The sequence below is a fragment of the Protopterus annectens genome, chromosome 9.part0, assembly GCF_019279795.1.
Source record: "Protopterus annectens isolate FY-2018-M chromosome 9.part0, PAN1.0, whole genome shotgun sequence".
Classification (NCBI taxonomy): Eukaryota; Metazoa; Chordata; order Ceratodontiformes; family Protopteridae; genus Protopterus; species Protopterus annectens.
In genome coordinates this window covers 1,233,691,585-1,233,712,145 of record NC_056743.1, presented here as the reverse complement: position 1 = coordinate 1,233,712,145, position 20,561 = coordinate 1,233,691,585, and the positions used below count along the sequence as shown (strand labels likewise).

The 20,561-nt window shown below is 45.0% G+C and overlaps 1 protein-coding gene across 1 annotated transcript in view; it reads left to right on the top strand.

The window, feature by feature from the left end:
• The window catches only part of LOC122810644 (carbohydrate-responsive element-binding protein-like), a 672,712-nt gene extending 664,023 nt beyond the window's left edge, over positions 1 to 8,689 (top strand). Inside the window, exon 6 of the mRNA XM_044082217.1 lies at positions 8,667 to 8,689. Coding sequence (XP_043938152.1) covers positions 8,667 to 8,689 — 23 coding nt within the window. The remainder of the gene's footprint in view (positions 1 to 8,666) is intronic.
• The last annotated feature ends 11,872 nt before the right edge of the window (positions 8,690 to 20,561 follow it).

Below are 20,561 nucleotides of genomic sequence, written 5' to 3'. Positions count from 1 at the left end.
AACCAACATCCTGCTGATGCATAGACACCTACAGCACAAACTGTATACATTATGGAGATCACAGTCAGTCAATGTTAATAACAGCTGTAATGCATCATGGCTGAACAGCTACATATCCTGACATGTCAGCATTAAACTTTCCAGCTGAAAACAAGTTGCACAGCATTATATTGCTAAACCTTAGTACATTCACCATGTGCATCAGAATCATATTAGCCTATCCCTGCATCGATGGTATGGATGACAGGGATGTGGCACAGGTATCATCATATGCACAGGGTGTGTTGTGGGTTTGCCAGAGACCTAGGCTGAGCCATTTGGTTGACATCATGTGTGTGTGTTAGAGGTTTCATTATTAATTGGGCTGTGCAGATGTGTTGTGTGTAGGTATGGAGATGCCCTAGCTGTGTTGGGGAAGTGTGTGTGTGTGTGTGTGTGTGTGTGTGTGTGTGTGTGTGTGTGTGTGTGTGTATGCATGCACACATTTCTGCCATGTGGCTGCCCTAGGCAGAGGTTTGTTGGACAGCTGCAGACCGTACATGGCAGGGTGTGTGCAGTTCACCGTCTCCAGCCACGGACGTGAGAACTCTGCCTGCTAGGGGTTCCACGGGCACTACCAGGTACAAGCCCAGATATGGTACTCTCCCCTGATGATGACAAATGTCCGCTGGATCCAAGTCCCTGTTGAGATTGGCCAGGACCATGTGCACATGGTCTGCTATGTTGTGGTGTGGACAGCACCCACCTGCAGTGCTGGTGCTGGTACTGCCACTACAGGAGCAGCTGTGTCTTGTTGCATGTCCACGTAGACCTCTACCTGTTGGTGGTGCTGACCTACGTCCATGTGTCTGTTGCTTTACTCCCACCATATGCCCTAACACAGACATTGCACGGTCGAGGATTCCCACCATCTCACCCAGTTGTCTACCCAGGGCCTCTGCAAAATAATAGTGGGCACATGCAAGATCACGGATGTTGTCAAGTTCAGCAGAATGAGTAGCCCTCTGGAGCCTCAAACTCTGTCTGGTATAATGTTAGATACGTGCCTGTGCATCCATGGCGGTCTGAAACGTGTCTGGTGACACCTGCTCTGGCACTTCTACCAGGGGCATGATGGCCAGCAGCCCTCCTAAGAGCACCCCTGTACATTTGCCTTTGTGGTACCTCGCCGGGCGTCCAGCTATGGCTGCTGTCTACAGACCTGCCATAGTCACCACACTGCCCTGTCCCATGCCACCACCCGCCAACTGTCACTCATTTGTGGCCACTGGTGATGGGGCATGTATAGGCAATGTGACTGTTTGCGGGGATGGGGTGGATAATGGTGGGATGTCAACTGATGGCACAGCTTCATTTTACATCCCCCGTTCTGACCGATAGTCTCCAGGAGTAAGTCCAAAACATTCCCTTTTGGTGTAGTCATGGATAATTTTTTAAAACACACACATGACAATATCCCCCACATACTCTGAGACTCATGGGATTTTTTAGGGAGATTGAAACATGAACTTTGGAACAAAGATTTAAAATTTGTTACCGTTGATGTAGTGGATTTATTTAATTCCATACCCAAAGATGAGGGGTTGGAATTATTTCATCAATCAATGGTTAAGCACTCCAATTTAGACAATGATAAGATATTGACTACATTAAATTTCATGACTATTGTATTAGAAAATAACTATCTTTTATGAGGGTGAATACTTTAAGCAAATAAAAGGGGTTGCTATGGGGGCCTCTTGTGCCCCCATATTTGCGAATTTAGTTTTAACTGAATGAGAACATCAACATGTTTTTAATAGTACCTTCAAAAAGAATCTCAAACTGTGTGTGTATGTTTCCTTGATGATTTTTATTCATGGGAAGGAGAAACTGAGGATATAGAGAAGTTTATGTATCTTAACAGCAAATGTTCCTATTTCAGAGTTCGCTCACACTTATGATTTGGAAGTTTTAGCTTATTTAGATTGTTACATCTCACACACTGACAGAGGATGTTCTTCATGTTTCACTGTTGCAGTCATTACATTTGGGTAATTTGCTGGCAGGTTGCCCTCAGTCAGCCTGATTAACAAAGGCTTGGGTCCTGTGTTGGTTGCTGTCCCTTCTTCCATGACGTCAGGTCGGTAGGGATATAAAACATGCAGCCGACGTCATTACATCAGTCTTTCTTGCCGTGCGGTGCCCGAAGCAGAAGCAGTTCGCAAGTGCCGGTCGGCCGACTCCTGATATTTTCGTTTTCGAGTTTCAGAACCGAAGTCTTCAACTTAAAGCTAAGTACCCCTTTGGGGAAACTATTCCTTGCTCCTTACCATTGTCAGTAAAAGTTAATAATTGCATTACTTGTGGAAAGCAAATACCTCATAAAGATTTTCATCTGTACTGTATTCCTTGCCTAGGCCCTAACCACGATGTACCTTGCTGTTGGTTTTGTGCTTTATTTAATCCGTGCACTATTTGTCGACTGTAAAGTTTTGCCTCTAAATATTTTGGTTCTCTGTTTAATTATCCAGAAATGACATCTGTTACCCATTTGACTACTGGGATTTAAAAAAAAATGAAAAGATAGACAGAGACAGGCCGTCGAGGTCCAAAACTGCCGACGACGCTTCTCCTAAGCCAGTCACCAGTTCGCCGGTACTCAGTGAGGTGCTTTCACAGCCCTTGATACCTGCTTCTTCTGACTCTTAGGCCTCTACTGAGACCCATTCGGAGTCCGGTATGCCTTGAGATATTTCACCTATGGAACCTGCGGATGTCTCTACCTTGGATGGGTCCGGAGTCACTGTGCAGCACCGGCTTCTGAGGGTGTATTCAGGCCTAAAGACTTGCATATTAAACCAACTCCACCTTCAATACTAAAGCCTAAATCTCGCTCTGTTGCAAAAAACGATGCCCAGGCCACATGTTCATGCCCCTATGCCTAAAAAACAAATGATCAAAATGGCTGAGGATCTAATTACTCTAATCAGGGGTAGTCACCCCCCCCCCCCTTTGAGCTTGACTATGAATCCTCTGATCAGGACTCTGTTTCTTCTGACTCTTCTGATGACCTGGATTTGTCCATACCTACTTATGAGGATTCTGATGCAGAGGATTCCACTCCCTCTGTTTCTCCCCCTGAGGATTTTTCTTTTGGTGAAACTTTACATACCTTAAGGGAGCATTTCCACTGGGAAAGTCAGGAATTCTCTGATTCAAAAAAGAGGCTTAGGGATTTTCTTCTTTTACCTCAGCATAGGCCTTTGGCTATATTTCCTGTAGTAGACATTGTTGATTGTGTTTTCGGAATCCAGTATGGCCCCTGATTCCTTGCCTCCAGCTCCTAGTAAACCTGACAGATACTACAGTGTTCCTGAGTCCCACAAGTTCCTTTTCAAAAATCCTGTTGCAGATCCTGAAACCATTTCTCTGAGGCCTAAGGGCATTAAGGCTTCTACTACTAAAAATCCTAACCCTTCTTATAGAGACTCCAGGGCGCTGGATAGCTGGGGAAAAAGGTTTATACTTCTGCAACCTTGGCAATCAGGGCTTTAAACTGCCAATTTCATATCTTAAAATATCAACAGCATATTACTGGACTGCTTAAACAGAAAATTATGTTGATTTCCGATTGTGTGGAAAATAAAGATTTACAGGATTTATTGCATTCTGCTGAACAAGTTGGAAAACATACTTTGCAATGTGGTTTTGATTCTTTAGAGGCCTCTTGCAGGGCTGCTGCTACTGGGTCTGTGCTTAGAAGGCATGCTTGGCTTAAGGAGCAATCTCTGCCTGATCATGTTAAAGCGAAATTGTTGGATGCTCCTTTAAATCAGGACCGCCTGTTTGGCAATAAGGCTGAAGACGTTTTAAAAAAGATGGAAGATAAAGTTAAATCTATGCAAACTGTAAAAGATTTCTTACAAGTGCAACCTCCAAGATTTAGTAGGCACTGGCCTACTAAGAATTGGTCCTTTCCAGCTCCTTCCAGATCCTCTCAAGCCAAATCCAGACACACCAACAGCACCAGGTTTCAGTCCTAGGGGACTCTCAGAACTAAGCAATGGGGGGGGGCTCCACTTCCAAAACTGGAAATAAGACACCCCCCCTATGGTAAACAGTCTCAATGACTTTCCTTTAAAATAACCAAGCACTTACCTTTTAGCTGCCCCTTTGGGGGGAAAGATTGCTCTTCATGCAAAAACCTGGGAACTCATAACCTGGGACAAATGAGTTTTAAATATAGTGTCCCAGGATACAGATTTTATTTCCACACGTTGCCAACACCAAACGGGTGGCCAGACCTGCCCCCAAATCAGTGGACAGAGGCTCAAAAATAAGTACTTTCCCTTTTAAACATGGGGGCTATCTATCCGGTACCAGATCAGGAAAAGTGATAAGCTTTCTATTCCAGGCTTTTCCTGGTACCCAGAAAAGACAAATCATGGCATCCAATTCTGGACCTTTCTACTCTAAACACCTTTCTGGACATTCCAAAATTCAAGATGCTGACTCTTCACCAGTTACTTCATATGCTAGGCAAAGATGCCTGGTTGGCAACTCTAGATTTAAAAGAAGCATACCTGCACATCCCAATCAGGGAATCTTGCAGAAGATACCTACGCTTCAAAGCAGGCTACTTGCATGATCAGTTCTCTGCACTGCCCTTTGGCTTGTCTACTGCACCCAGGGTATTCACAAAGTGCCTGGCTCCAGTAATTGCATTTTGCAGGCAAAGAAATATTCAAATATATCCATACCTGGACGATTGTCTAATTCAGGCAGAAAACCAGGACATTCTTCTAAATCATTTGGCATTTGTAAAAAAGGTTCTAATTTCTCTGGGGTACACCATAAACGAAAATAAATCACAACTGGTACCCTCTCAACAGATTACATTCCTGGGTGCAAGCTTGAATACAACTGCCCAGATGGCTTTCCTCACGCCAGAGAAGCAAATTCATTTGGTAACTTACTTTAAGCAAGTGGCCACAAAAACCCTGCTATCTGCAAGACAAATACTGCAAGCCTTGGGGTTCATGGCCTCTGGCATTCTTCTAATTCCATATGCAAGACTGCATATGAGGAAACTACAGTGGTACTTAAAAAGTCTATGGAGTCAACATTGTCACAGCCTGGAAACAGTGATTCCTATCATACCTTGCCTACGCATGGAGTTCCTATGGTGGGCACAGGCCTGCCACCAAAACAAAGGACTGCCATTCATACTACCCCCTGCTGCCCAAACCCTAACTACAGATGCATCAGATTATGCATGGGGGGCTCACCTGGCAGAGAAGTGCATTCAAGGCAAATGGAACCCAAATCAAGTGCACCTACATATCAATCAAAAATAAATGTTAGCTGTACAGAATGCTCTGACAGCCTTCAAGGACTACATTCTTCCAGGACAACTAATGGTAAAGATGGACAACACTACGGTTATGTGGTACATAAACAAGCAGGGGGGTACACATTCCTACCCCCACTGAAGACCAGCCATGGCATTGTGGAACACGGCCTTGAGCTACCAAGTGCAACTACAAGCTCAGTTCCTGCCAGGAAAATTGAATACACTGGCAGACGGACTAAGCAGAAATCTCATGGACCCACACAAGTGGAAACTGGAACCACGGACAAGCAAATGGGGGAGCCCAGACATAGATCTATTTGCCTCCCCCCAGAACTATCAGTTGGACACATTTTTCACAAGGACACCCCACAAAAAAACCTGGAAAGTGGATGCTCTGTCCTTCAACTGGAAAAACCTATCATTCTATGCCTTTCCCCCTCTGCCTCTACTCTGCAAAGTTCTGCTACATGTCAAACAGGACAAACCAAGAATGATTTTGATTGCTCCAGAGTGGCCACGCCAACACTGGTACCCGCTCCTACGCAGTGTGTCACAAATATCTCCATTGCACCTGCCTCAGACACCTTCCTTGCTGTCTCAGCAGGAGAACCAAATTCTGCACCATCATCTTCCAACACTGAGCCTTGCAGTTTGGCTAATCACTTAAATTCACCCTTAGCATCCCTCAGCAAACCTCTGATGGATGTCATCTTGGAGATGAGAAGACATAGTACTAGAAAATCTTATGCTGACAAATGGAAAAGATTCTGTGCCTGGAACCAGTCTTTAGGGATGAGCACAGCAGCACCCAATTTACCTCAGATTTTGCAATACTTAACTGAGATGCTTCACAAGGGCCTGTCTTTTTCCTCTGTTAAAATCCATGCTTCAGCTATTTCAGCTCACTACAACACAGAACCCACACCTCTTTTCTCATCCCCTGCTCAAGCAGCATCTCAGAGGGGCAAAGAACTTGAGACCACCCAGGAGAGCTCCTACCCCTGCCTGGGACCTTAACTTTGTTTTGTAGAAACTCACTCTACCTCCTTTCGAGCCTGCTGCTACTGCAGACTTAAAATTTCTTTCTTGGAAAACAGCCTTCCTTTTAGCAATCACTTCAGCTAGAAGGATATCTGAATTACAGGCTCTTATGGCAGTGGAGCCTTTCATCATCTTTCATGCGGACAGGGTATCTCTGAGGACCATTCCATCCTTCATGCCCAAGGTGGTTTCCAGTGTGGCTCTTAATCAGTCCATTCATTTGCCAACCTTCTTTCCCAATCCACAGAACAAAGGGGAACAGATTCTGCATTCCTTGGACATGCACAGACAACTTAGATTCTACTTGGACAGAACTAAATTTTGAAGAAAATCTGACCAATTGCTAGTAGCATTTGCTGCTGGGGCAGAGGGGAAGTCTATTTCAAAACAAACCATTTCTAAATGGATAAGCTATTGCATTCATTTCTGCTATAAGCACCAAGAAAAACCTCTCCCCCAGGGGAATCAGATCTCACTCCACCAGGGCGGCATCTACTTCTGCAGCCTTTCTCAGAGGTGTTCCTACCAGAGATATTCTAGAAGCTGCTACCTGGAGTTCTGTGCATACTTTCACCAAGCATTATCATTTACCAATTTTCTCTAAATCCAGATCTGGCTTTGCCACTGCTATCTTACAGGGCCTTATAGCTGGTCCTAATGCTGTATAAATTCCTCCTCCCAACCATAGCTTTGGGAATCTACCCAAATGTAATGACTGCAACAGTGAAACACGATGAACATGGTACAGTTGTGTACACTTACCATAAATGTAGATGTTCGAGTGTATTCACTGTTGCAGTCCTGGTTACCTTCCCTCCAGCCCCGTTTGTCTCTGAATATACCTCTACTTTCTGTTACTATGCTTAAAAGCCTTTTTGGTGTATTTGCTTTTGGTTGGAGGTATATTTTTGTGCTTTTAATTTTATTTGCTCCCTTTTCGGGGACACCTGACATCTGGTTCAAGAAAAACTGATGTAATGATGTCTGCTGCATGTTTTATACCCCTTTACGATCTGACGTCATGGAAGAAGGGACAGCAACCGATGCAGGACCCAAGACTTTGTTAATCAGGCCGACTGAGGGCAACCTGCCAGCAGATTGCCCAAATGTAATGACTGCAGCAGTGACTACACTTGAACATCTACATTTATGGTAAGTGTACACAACTGTACTTTTTAAATCCAACATCAACCGTAAACCCACCTTTAGTAATTTGTACTTGAAATGTAATAGCTGTCCTCCCTATTCACAGAAAAAAGCATACTTAAAGGACAATGTATTAGGGCAGCAAGAATGACATCTGACTATACCGAAGTGGTTAAAGAACTAGGTATGGTGGGTACTATGTTTTTGGAAAGGGAGTACCCTCAGAAACGTATTAGAGAGACCACTGACTACATTTTGTCTAAATGGAGAACTTTACACAAACCCTTATTGGGAATAGATTTTACCTCCCATACACGAAAATACATCTGAAAATAATTTTAGTAGAGCTATGGTTTTGAAATATTGCCCTTATTCCCATATGGTAAAAGTGATAACAAATAACTGGAATATATTAAGGAGTGACACTGAACTTTACACATTCCTTGGAAATAGCCCACCTTTTGTATATAAAACAGGTAGGAATATTAAGGCTAACTTAGAGGACAGTAAGAATAAAGGAAAGTATGCAGGAGACAAGGAGACCAAAAAGTGTGGATGTTGTAATCAGTGTGAGGATATATATCTCAAAGGAGAAATACAGCTAGAAAATACGAATCAGGCAAAGGTCATCTTTCAGTATGGGAACTGTAGTACAAAGGGTGTAGTTTATTTGGCCATGTGCTGTATCTGTCCAGCATTTTATGTCGGGAAAACCGACAGGTTCATTAAAAAAACAGAATTTATGAGCACTACTATGAAATTAGGAAACAAAATAGGAAGAATGCTTTATACAGGCACATGGAAAGTAACAACTCCTGTAATACATTCAGATTTGCCATTTTGGAAAGGGTATACATTAACCCGAGGGGTGGCAATTGTAAGTTGTTATTAGAAAAAAAAAAAGTTTTTTGGCAGCTAAAATTAAATGCTTGCAACCCCCCAGGGCGTAATGATTTTATTGCACTAAAGCCAGTATTAAAGGCTAGGATATAAAGTTTCTCTTGAAAGTGATTTCTTTTAACTCATTTTTATGCTTATTTCATTTTTTTGTATTATTCCACTTCAAGTATCTTATGGTGTTTGTAAGGGAAGCCTTCATTGTTGTAAATTGTTTTTTTATTTTTGATTTTATTCTCTGCTACAGGAAGTGTTTTTAGAGAAGTATGATGTCATTTCCTGGTTCTGGAAACTATAAAAGGAAGTTGTTCATCTTGTTTTAATTGAATCTGAAGAAGTCCCGTTAAACAGGATGAACGTGCTAATTCCAAATTCTAAGTGAGAATTACTGTTTTTTATTGTAAAGGGAGTCTTTATTGTCTTTTGAATCATTCAGCCAGGTTTGCAGAGTGACTTTGATTAGCTGCCTATTTCTGCATTTTAAACTATTATTCTGCTTTGGTTTTTGTTGCTAGATTGCACTCTTTCTAAATGTTAGCTTTGAGAATCATCCAATAGTTTTGGGGATACTACAACAGTGGTCTAAGGATGTATTATGGTTGTGTAAGAACTTACAATAGATGTCCTACTGATCATTGTTGCAGTGTAACTTCCCAGCCTACATTCCCCCTTTTTTCCTGTCAGTGTATTGTCTTATGGACCAAGGGGGAGCCATTCTCTACCTTCTGTCCTCTTAGCTGACCTTTTTATTTCACTTTTCCTTGGGTGTCTCCAGGTCTACTGTCTTTGAAGCAATTGGAGGATGTCACGCTCGTACATCCGTTTATGTACCCTTATGCCCACAAGTTTAGGTCATACATTGGACGTATGGCTCAATGGAAGATTTTGGCTTTGGCACCCCAGTCAGACGTCCAGTTATTTGGTGAAATAACCCATTAATATTGGAATACTTCAACAGTGATCAGTAGGACACCTTCTGTTATGTTAATCTCTGAACACAAGTGTAGTTTCTCTGCTCCTTTTTATTTTTAAATGCCACGTCATTTAATCTATGAAAGTTCAGCTGCTCTTAATACTTTTCATCTAAAGGATGGATTCCGAAATGCTTACCATGGAGGTAGCATGCTAGAATAAGAGGTTATGCAATACCTCATTCTGTAAGATAGGGCTATGGCAGTTCTCCACCTGCATAGGTTAATGAGGATTTGGAAAGTCCTATGGGCTTTATTCCAAAGTGAGAATTGGGCATGGAGTGTCATTACTCATAGAACTTTTACATTGGAGATCAAAGTCAGTTTAAAAACCCAATGCAGCTGAGTAGCCCACTTAAGTCTATTGGCTGTAGTGGCAGCTCCACCTGCAACTGAGAAGTGGTATTGCAGGCAGCACTTGGGTAGATATCATAGCTGTCAGCAGTGTTAGGTCATGCATACAAATGGAGATGTACTGTAGGATGTGGGAAGCTTCTGGGGGAGTGAGGCTGAGGATCATGTGCATGCACATTCCTGTGTAGTATGTGATCTCCATTTACAGTGGAGATTACTTATATCTTCATATGTTTAGACAGCATTGACAGCACTCACTTAGATCAGCCTCACTGCCTACCCTTCCTTTGTTTGGAAGGTGAGTATGCATGCAGGACAGAGTTTTTACTTCTCTCATCCTAAGTACAGGGGGACTTGTGGCAAAGGATGTCTTCAGGTGAAATTGGCATGTGTGCAGTAGTTTCAATGTTAGTTGGCATTAGGAATAGGTGATTAAGGCTCATTAATGAAGACCTCCAGCTATAGTTGCTACCCACTCCCAAAAAAAAAAATCCCTTGCCTTTCATTTTCTAGCTTAGCTTGTTTACTTTATAACCGTGAAATCTTAATGCTGTTAAAAGTAACCATCCTGTTGCTCCTGCATTTGACTTTGGAATTTTAACCATCTAATTTGAGTTCTTACAAAGCCCTTGCTAACTGGTGAGGATTTACATTTTTACTGAATTCTGCATGTTCTAGTGATGTAAATAATCTGTTTAATACTTCAACTACCAGTAATCTCTATCCTGCACTAGTATTAGACCAGTATGGAATTCTTTCAGTTCCGTATTCACTTATGTTTAATTTTCCTGGACCAAAAGAAGTTTTGGACGTACTGCAGCATATTTTCCATAGTGCATTTTATATTTGATCTGTACATATGACTACCCCTCTTCTGGCACTGAATGATCAGAATGATAGGTGGTAAGAATTGGAATAATTTGCATGCACTGTAACTAAGTAGTCCTTCAAGATACCAATATTTATTTTAGCAGAAAATTTAAGTACTTACTGGCAAACGGCATACAGTTCCGCATATTCAACAGAAGGAGGTCTTCTGTCTGAGGGGTATCTGTTGATCTTGCAAGTAAAATCTACAGAAGCTCTCTTGTGTGCTTCTCTGATGCATACTTTGAGAACAGGAAAGACTGATGCAATAGAAAAATGCAAACCTGCAGTAGTAATTAAGTTTAAAACACTTTACAAGCTTATATGGAAATCTCTCCCTGGTATTCAGAAGTATGCCTAATGTAGCTGTGTAACTACTATTGCAGTGATGCAGAGTAGTGTAATGTTAATTATGAATTAAGAAGGAGGCATTTAGCAGCTTGATTATTTGGCTCCCAGCAAGATTCCTGGCAGTTTCAGTTATTTGAGTGAAGTGGAAATGGGAACATAGGAAAGTTAGAAAGGGAAAGAGTGAGAAGAACATACAGAAAGACATAGGGAAGGAAAGTGTGGGTGGGGGAGGGGAACATGGGAGACAACTGCCCTTTTTTAATTTTTTTCAGGAAGGGTTGATTGGGAAGAATGCAAGGGGAAAGGATGGAAGCAGAGGCAGACAAATGTAAAGCACAAAAAAACTGTGGAGGTACTAACACAAAGGGAGGTTACAGTCCGTAGACATATACTGACAGAGGGGGGAGGACAAGTGGTATTTGGGAGGACTGGATTACAAACAAGGGAGGGCGGTGACAAGGAAGGGCAGTATTGTGATTGGGAAAGAGGATGTAGTCCTTGGATGCCTTTTGCATTGTGGATAGGGTGAGGTTGCAGCTGCCTTTTGTGCTCCTTTGACCCAGGCAATGTCTGCACCCTCTGTGACACCCCATCCTACTAAATCCTACCTTAGGTGGCACACTAGGCAGTGTTGCAGTGCTGCCAGTCAAATGAGAACATTCAGCAAGTAGTCAATGCGGGCTTCAAATTACTGTTCACATACTCCTCCATCTGCTCTTGAGCAACATTATGAGAAATATTGGCAAAATATATGCTTTCAGATGCTTGGAGGATGGCAAAAAGTGAGCTTCTGAATACGTGTTGAAGGGAGGCTGTGAATAATAGGTGGGTTGGATTGCCATGCTCCAGGAGCCAGTTTGAAGAATGAGTGCTGCAGAGTGACAAGGGAAAATGGTGGTATTTGTATGGTGATAGGTCATGTAGGGGGTTGCTCCACTGATTATTGTTCACAGATGATTTGTTATTCAGTGGGGAAGAGGAGTCTTATGTGGGTAAGTTTAGAAAGGCTAGTGAATAGGAGGATAGTACAGTTTTAGATAGGAAGCAGATTGGTAGAATTTAGCAGAATGCAATGACTGATGTGTGTATTTGAAAGACAGATGAATATTTTATTCTGAGAATTGCAGAGAGCAGTTAGGTGTTGTGTGTATTCAGTAATTGACATTAATAACTGATGTTAAGTTGTCAATCTCGCCTTCATTCTTGCTGGATGGGTTCGGAGCCGATCCTCGGCTCCGATTCGGCACTTGCTAAGCTCGAGAGTCACTTTTACCAGCTCGAGGCAGCCCCATATCCCATGATGCAAGGCGGTAATTACCCAGATCTCGTTTGCCGCTTCGCTAATGAGGTCATCTTTTTTACCAGCTCCTGGTAAGTGATTTTTTCATTGATATTTGTCAGATTTTAGATACCAAAACCCTAAAAATTTTTGTTTTTTAGACTTAGTTAGTGAACCTTTTTCACTTAGCTCCATACCCATTCCCACTTAGTTCACTTCCATAGATTTTCTGTGTTTCGGGCCTTAGGCCTTTTTCCACCCTCACAGTTCCTGTCAGATTTTCCCTTAGGTGTGTGTGTGTAGTGTCACTGTTAATAATAACTAATTATTTACTCTTAATAATAATTTAGTTATTAGTATCTTTTTTTGGTCTGATTGTTGTGTGTCTGTGTGTCTAGGTCAGACATGTCTAAAGATACTAGGGTCTCAGGTTTCAAGAAGTGTGACTTGTGCTGTCAGAAGATGTCTCTGACAGACGGTCACACTTCTTGTATTTATTGCCTGGGACCCCTACACCTGCAGGACTCCTGTGCTATTTGTCATTCCTTCAGCCAGAGAGTCCTGCAGGAACGTAGAAATAAGTTGATCCTCAGGGGTCTTCTTAAACCTGAGAGCTCCCCGGCCAAGGTCGGTTCCGGGAAGCCCTCCAAGCCTCCCAAGACCCAGGCTTCGGTGTCCAAGTCTGTGGTCTTGGTTCCGACTCCACTGGAGTCGACATCGGCTCCGTCCGGAGCCGATCCTTCCTTGTTGGAAGCTTCAGAACCGGCGCCCTGGCTTCGGCTCCTGTGTCGGCTCCGTCTGGAGCCGACACCCTAGCATCGAAGCATGTCTCGGCTCCGGCTGGAGCCGAGATATCTTTGTCTCCTCTCGGAGCCGACAAGTTGTCGGTTCCGCCTGGAGCCGAACGTTCTTCGGCTCCGATGGCTCCGTCCAAGAAGAGGTCTAGATCTCCATCATTGGAATCTATACACTCGGCTCCAGCCTCTCCCTTGCTTTCGGAGCGGAGCCATCGGAGCCGATCATCGAGGTCATCCAGGCTCTCAGACCACGACTTAGAGTGGTGAGTAGGCTTTTAAAATCACAGCACTAGCCCAGATGCTCCAAAGCCCGTCTCATCAGACGTCGGCTATTATACACCCTCCTGAGATTCCTCCTTCGACTCTCCTACAGAGTTCGGAGCCGGAGATTATTGGTACTGTGACTGTTCCTGCTTCGGAGCCGATACCACACCTTTCGGCTCCGTCGTCCTCGACTCCTCTCTCCTCCTTGAGACCTTCCTTGGAGGGATCCGGGCGTCGGGCTTCCCTGGTCGGTTCTGAGGGGGCGAGTGGCATCGGATCCTTGTACGACCCCGTTCTCCCTCTCGGAGCTTCGGACTTGGTGAGCTCGGCCCCGACATCTGCTTAGGAGCCTTCCCTTTCGGTGAGACCAGAGATTCCTGTTTCTTCGGAGCGGGATCTCTCGGCCCTCCCTGGAAGGGGAGCCTTCGAGGTGATGAGTGTGCTAGCCCCTGAGCTTAGTCAACAGTCGGTTCCTTTAGCTCCTCCCTCCATGGTGCCTGTAGATGCCTCTTCCCGCTCTCTTGCTCCCGGACCCAGAGATCCATCGCCCCAGGTCTCCCCATTGGGAAGATCTTCCTCTTCCGAGGTTTCTCCTGATCCTTCAGGTGAACCCCCACGTAAGAGGACCTGCAAGAGGAAGCATTTAGACTCCCCCGAGTCTACAACATCAGATACCGATTTAGATGAGTCGGAGTGGTCCCCAAGATCTCCCTCTGAGGATGTCTCTTTTTCAGACATCCTTGAACTCCTGAAACAGAGGGGGAACTGGCCCTCCATTAATCCCTCCGTGGATGAGTCGGTATACCTGGAGGCTTTTGGATCTCGACCCTCCACCTCCTGGGTGTCTCCGCCTTTTGACCCCATTATGGAAGTCATAGCTCGAAAGGCGTGGGCATCTCCTGATTCGGTGGAACCAGTCCCTAGGAGACCTTCAAAGTTTATCACGGCCCCCGCTGAAAAGCAGTTTCTTATTAAGGGTGTCCCGGTTGATGCCATGGTGGTGGCGGCCGCCACCAAGAAGGAAGTTGCAGATCCTTCCGTGCCAGTCCATCCTCCTAACAAGGAGTCTAGGACCATGGACAGGTACGGCAAGCGGATGTTTTCCTCAGCGACCTTTGATATGCGTTCGCTGAATTATTTGTGTCACTTCACCAGACTTCAGAGAGACATCCTCAAGGAATTGGGTGAAGTAGTTCAGGATCCGTCAGCGACAGGGGCTCAAGAAAAGATTGCCTCTCAGCTAGGAATCCTAAATTCCATAACCAACTCCTCCATGCGGCTTATTTCTTATGCAGCCAATGGGGCGAGTAGAGCTGCAGGCACAGGAGTGGCCCTCAGACGTCAGTCCTGGATGCGGCTCTTATGTAATTTTGCAGACCCCTTTAAGGCGTCCTTCACAAACTCTCCCTTTGATGGGACAACTTTGTTTGGCCCTCAAGTGAAGGACACTTTGACCAGGTGCGAGCAAGACGGCAAGACTCTTTCTGCCGTAGGAGTCCGTTTCTCCACCCCTTCTAGACCTTACGCCAAGGGTCAGAAGGGAGGGAAGATGTGGTTCCGGAAATCACAGGGAGTCACGCCTGACACACGTGGTCAGTTTACCCCCAGAGGCAGAGGGGGTAATAATAACAGACGCCACCCTAGGGGCAGAGGGGGTCCGCAGAACCAGGGCTCCAGAGAGCCTCTCTCTGACAAGTCCTTCCAGCATCCCTGAGGTGTTGCCCGACTGCCCACCCTTGGAGGCAGTCGGGGGAAGATTGTCGCTGTACCCAGAAGCCTGGCTATCCCTGTCTCAAGACAAATGGGTACAGTCGATCATATCCGAGGGTTACAAGATTCCTTTCGAGGACAGCCCCTTCCCTCAAAAAGGTTCCCTTCCAGACGTGCCACCCGGTCTAAGGGAAATTGCAAAATTAGAGGCGTCAAAGCTTCTAAAGAAAAGAGCCATCCAGCCAGTACCAAAAGATCAGTTAGAGTCCGGAATCTACTCAAGGTTCTTTTTGGTCCCCAAAAAGACGGGAGACTGGAGACCAATATTAGACCTCAGCAGGCTCAACAAGTCTGTCAAAAAGACAAGGTTTCGGATGGTCACACTTCAATTGATTTTGCCCTTTCTGGGCAAAGACAGCTGGATGTGCTCCATAGACCTTCAGGATGCATACTATCATGTAAAAATCCACAGACACTCCAGAAGTTTTCTCCGCTTTCGGCTGGGGACCAGTCATTTTCAATTCAGAGCCCTGCCCTGTGGTCTCACCACAGCCCCCAGAATGTTCACCAAATGCATGGCAGTGGTCACGGCTCACCTGAGATGTCAAGGATTCCAGGTGTTTCCGTATCTCGACGACTGGCTCCTCTCAGCCACCACCAGGCATCAACTTATCCAAGCCAGAGATTACACTCTACGTCTCTGTGGTCACTTAGGAATTTCAGTCAACTTCGAAAAGTCTTCCTTATCGCCCTGCCAATCTATTACCTTTATAGGTGCAAATCTAGACACTACTCAGATGTCAGCAAACCTAACAAGTCAGAGAATCCTAGATATCCAAAACCACGTTCGGATCATCCTATCCAGCAAAAGGGTACAAGCCAGGTTGGTCCTGAAAGTGTTGGGCCTCATGGCAGCTGCCATCACACTTCTTCCTCTGGCCCGTTTTTACATGCGTCTCCTGCAATGGATGTTGTTCACCCAATGGTCCTTCCAGCAGCTTCCCATGCGTCACAAGATCCTGGTGACACAAACCTGCAAGAACCATCTATTCTAGTGGACTTCCTATACTCTAGTCCATCAGGGCAGACCATTTGTTCCCCCGGCCCGGTAGCCACGGTTACTTCGGATGCCTCCCTGATCGGGTGGGGGGGCATTATAAGGGCAGGATGGTTCATGGCACGTGGCAACCGTTCGAATACCACCTGCACATAAATGTCCTAGAGATGAGAGCAGTGCTTTTAACGTTGCAAGCCCTCAACGACTTTCTTCCTTTAGGGACTATTGCAGTTCACACGGACAACATGTCCGTTGTGTGGTACATCAACAAGCAGGGCGGAACCTAGTCCTACCCCTTGTGTCGAGAAGCTCTCAGACTTTGGCAATGGGCGATCTCCTCTCATCGGTTTCTGGTAGCAACGCATATCCCCAGGAAAACCAACATAATAGCGGACAGATTGAGCAGAGCTATTCTCATGCCTCACGAGTGGTGTCTCAAGCAATCCATTGTGGAGGAGATTTTTCACAAGTGGGGCCGCCCATGCTGCGATCTTTTTGCTACACCCCAAAACAGCAAATGCCCAGACTTCTCTCTCTTCCCACTTCCGGGCCATCCCCCCAGAGACGCTCTTACCCAAGATTGGCCCCAGGGACTTCTTTATGCCTTTCCTCCCTTTCCTTTGATACCACAAGTACTCCAGAAAGCTACCGTCTTGAGAGCCAAAATGATTCTCATTGCCCCTTACTGGCCTCGACAAATTTGGTTCCCGTTCCTTCATCGCCATCTTTTGGTGCGGCCTTGGCATCTGGACGGCATCTGGACCCAGTTCCAGATCTTCTGACCCACCAGTCGGGTCAACTGCACCGGTCAGTTCCTTCCCTCAACCTCACAGCTTGGTTGCTCCACTTCCTTCCTTAGCCAGGCTTCCTATGATCTCTAACCCCGTTAGAGATATCATAGTAGCTTCTCTTAAGTCCTCTACCAGGAGGATTTACTCTAGCAAGTGGAAACGCTTCTCCTTTTGGGCAAAATCTAAGAACATAGACCCCTTTACTGCCCCTATTCAGTCGGTCTTGGATTTCCTAGCAGAAATTTTTCACTCAGGTTCTTCGTCTTCCACAGTCAAAGTTCAGTTGGCAGCAATCTCGAATTTCCATGTCGGGTTTGCAGACCACAACATTATGTCCCACAAACTTTGTAAAGCCTTTCTCAAAGGAGTGTTCCTTCTTAAACCCCCTGTTAGAGATCTTCCACCACAGTGGGACCTAAATTTAGTGCTGACATCCTTGATACTTCCCCCTTTCGAACCGGCTGCTTCATGTTCACTAAAGTTTCTTTCTTGGAAGACACTTTTTCTAGTCGCTATTACCTCGGCTAGAAGAGTATCTGAACTTCATGCCCACTGTGTTCGTCCCCCTTATTTGGTCTTCCACAAGGACAGAGTATCCTTGAGAACCAATCCATCCTTTTTGCCCAAGGTTGCTTCTAAGACAAATTTAAACCAATCCATTGATCTCCCTGTATTGTTTCCAAATTATTCTAACAGGGTGGAACAAAAATTACATTACCTAGATGTTTATTGCCAACTCAGATATTACTTGGACAGAACAAAGCAATTTAGGAAGTCCGATCAGCTCTTCCTTTCTTATGCTGAAAATAAAAAAGGTCTCCCTGTTTCTAAAGTGACCTTATCCAGATGGGCTATCTTCCACCATTTCTGACATTTATCAGCTTAGGGGCAAACAGCTGAACTCAAAACCTAAAGCTCATTCCACAAGAGGTCTAGCCACTTCTACAGCTTTTCAGGCTAGACTACCCTAAGATACTATTTGTGCAGCAGCCACTTGGGCCACTCCTCATACCTTTGTTTCTCATTACAAATTGGATTTGGCCTCCAGGGACAGGGCAAGCTTTGGTTCCACTGTTCTCAAGAGTCTGTTCCATTGAGCCACCCAGGATAAGAGGTGCTAGGGACACGGTCCCATCCAGCAAGAATGAAGGCGAGATTGACAACTTAACATTTAGAAGTTACGTACCTACCATAGCGTTCCATGTTAGTTGTCTTCTCTCGCCTTCTTTCTTGCGTCCCTCCCTCCTGTCCTCCTAGCCTGGACAGACCTTGATCTCCCCTTTTTCTCTGGAAGATTCTTCTTCCTTGGACACCAGATAGTTCTTGTCCTTGATTACCTGGTTTCCCTTACAGCCTTTTTAGGTTAGTTGTTTCTCTTTCCTTAGTGGAAAGTTTTTATAGGCAGTTTTTCCTCTAGATACCAAACGAGATCTGGGTAATTACCGCCTTGCATCATGGGATATGGGGCTGCCTCGAGCTGGTAAAAGTGACTCTCGAGCTTAGCAAATGCCGAGTCGGAGCCGAGGATCGGCTCTGAACCCATCCAGCAAGAAAGAAGGCGAGAGAAGACAACTAACATGGAACGTTACGGTAGGTACATAACTTCTAATTTTATAATGTAGTTCTACAGTATTAGGATCCCGGGTAAATGTAGCTAACAGACTTGTATTACTGTCTCACTTTATTGAAACAGCTGGCCATAGATGTCACATTGCTGGAATGTAAGTGAGGGGTCAAGGGTGACACCAAATACTTGTTGGTAACCAGCATGTCTGTAATAATTATTTGTGGATTATTTCACTCTGCTCCCCTGCCCTACCCCCAGTTTCCACCCATCCCTACTATGTCTACACTTGCACCTCACTTACACATCCTCCTATCCTGTACCTAACTTTCTATCTGATCACAAACTGTTCTCTCTATACCATCTCCACCCACTTCTGTTCTAAATTCCTTCTCAAATCTCACTCTTCTCCCTCCCCATGAAAACCTACCTATTCTCCGCACTATTATCACCGCTCATTACCTCACCATATTGCAAGATTTTACAACACTAACCATGTTGTTTCCCCTCCTGTATCACCTTATTCAGCCTCCTTCTCTCATTCTTAACATCGCCACCAGTATTAATAACACCACCTTAACTAGTATTTCATCTTTACCTGTCAACCATTTTCCCATTAGTTACTCAAAAATCTCTTCAAACTTCTTTCCCATACCTCCATTCCACTGTTGTAACCCCAAAATGCTAAAAGGTGTCAGTCCCAATGTCAGGGTAATGCTTCTACCTGTCTCTGCTAAAAAATGCCATGATAAACAAACCATCTTTCTCGACTATACATCATTGTGGTGACATCCACCCCAACCCAGGACCCAGCCAACCCCCAAACTATAGACTATTCCCTAACAGTTTAAAAATAGTCACTTTAAACATTGGAATCATATGCAACAAAGTCGCAGATTTTCATGCCTGGATGGCCCAGCCCAACCCAGACATCCTCACCACAAAAGAGACATGGCTAAAGCCTGAAATAAAAGCTGCTGAAATACTTACTGCGGTTATAATATTAGACTCAATAGAACACACAAAAAGCAGGTGGAATAGCTATAATCTTCCCAAATATGCTCACAGAAACTTCCTGTACAGGCACAGTCCCAAATTTTGGAAAAGCAGAAATCCTAATCTCACTCCTAAACCTTAAAAGAGCCAAGAGCATATGCATTGCTGTGCTTTATATATATGCTCTGTCTCTTTATTCCACTGTCCTTTTTTGTCACTCTTCTCAATCTTTCCTTTGCCCATGCGGCCTTTCAATGGTCTCTCATGTATCTGGCCTCTTTTGTGACTTTTTAAATATTTTTCTCACTGCCTGTTACTGTCCCTCTGCTAAACACACACTGCTGACTTGTTTTTGATGTCCTTCAAGAATGCAACTGCAGTCATAACATGTGGGTTGTCCTGCCTCAGGCAGCCCTCGGTCGGCCGGATTCCAAAGTCTGGGTCCGACGTCGGCTGATGTCGCATTTCTCTCCGACGTCAGAGCGGCTGGAGTATATAAGCATCAGCCGACGCCATTTTCTCCAGTCTTTCTTGCCGGTGCCTCAAGCAGAAGCAGTTCGCAAGTGCCGGTCGGTCAGCTCCTGTATTCTACGATACCGAAGTCATCAAAAGCTAAGTACCCGTTGGGGACCTTTTCTTGCCTCAGCCGATGTCAGAAATTACTGAAAAGTTAACAATTGTCTTTTGTGGTAAACAAATACCTCATAAGGATTTCCACTCTTACTGCCTCCCTTGCCTGGGCCCAGACCACGACGTCTCGGCCTGTGTAGCCTGTGCTCGCTTCAACAAGCGCACTCTCAGGCGCCGGGCGGAGTTCGCTGAAGATTTTTTCGGCGATAAATTTGCCTACACCATGCCGTCGGATCTTCCGACATCGCAAACTCCCAAAAAGCGAAAAGACAGGGACCGACATCCTCGGCCCGCGTCTACCACCGACTCCATGCCAAAACCTAGCACGAGTGCTCCGGTTCCCTCTGAGACTGTCTCTCCACCGCTCCGAACCGAAGACACCGCATTACCGACGACTCCGATTCCAGACATTACTCCGATGCCAGTTTTAGACTTTCCTCCGGATACCGAAACCGAGGAAATGCCCGAGACCATTGCTGTAGACAAGGTCACTCCTGCACTTGGAGCTGCC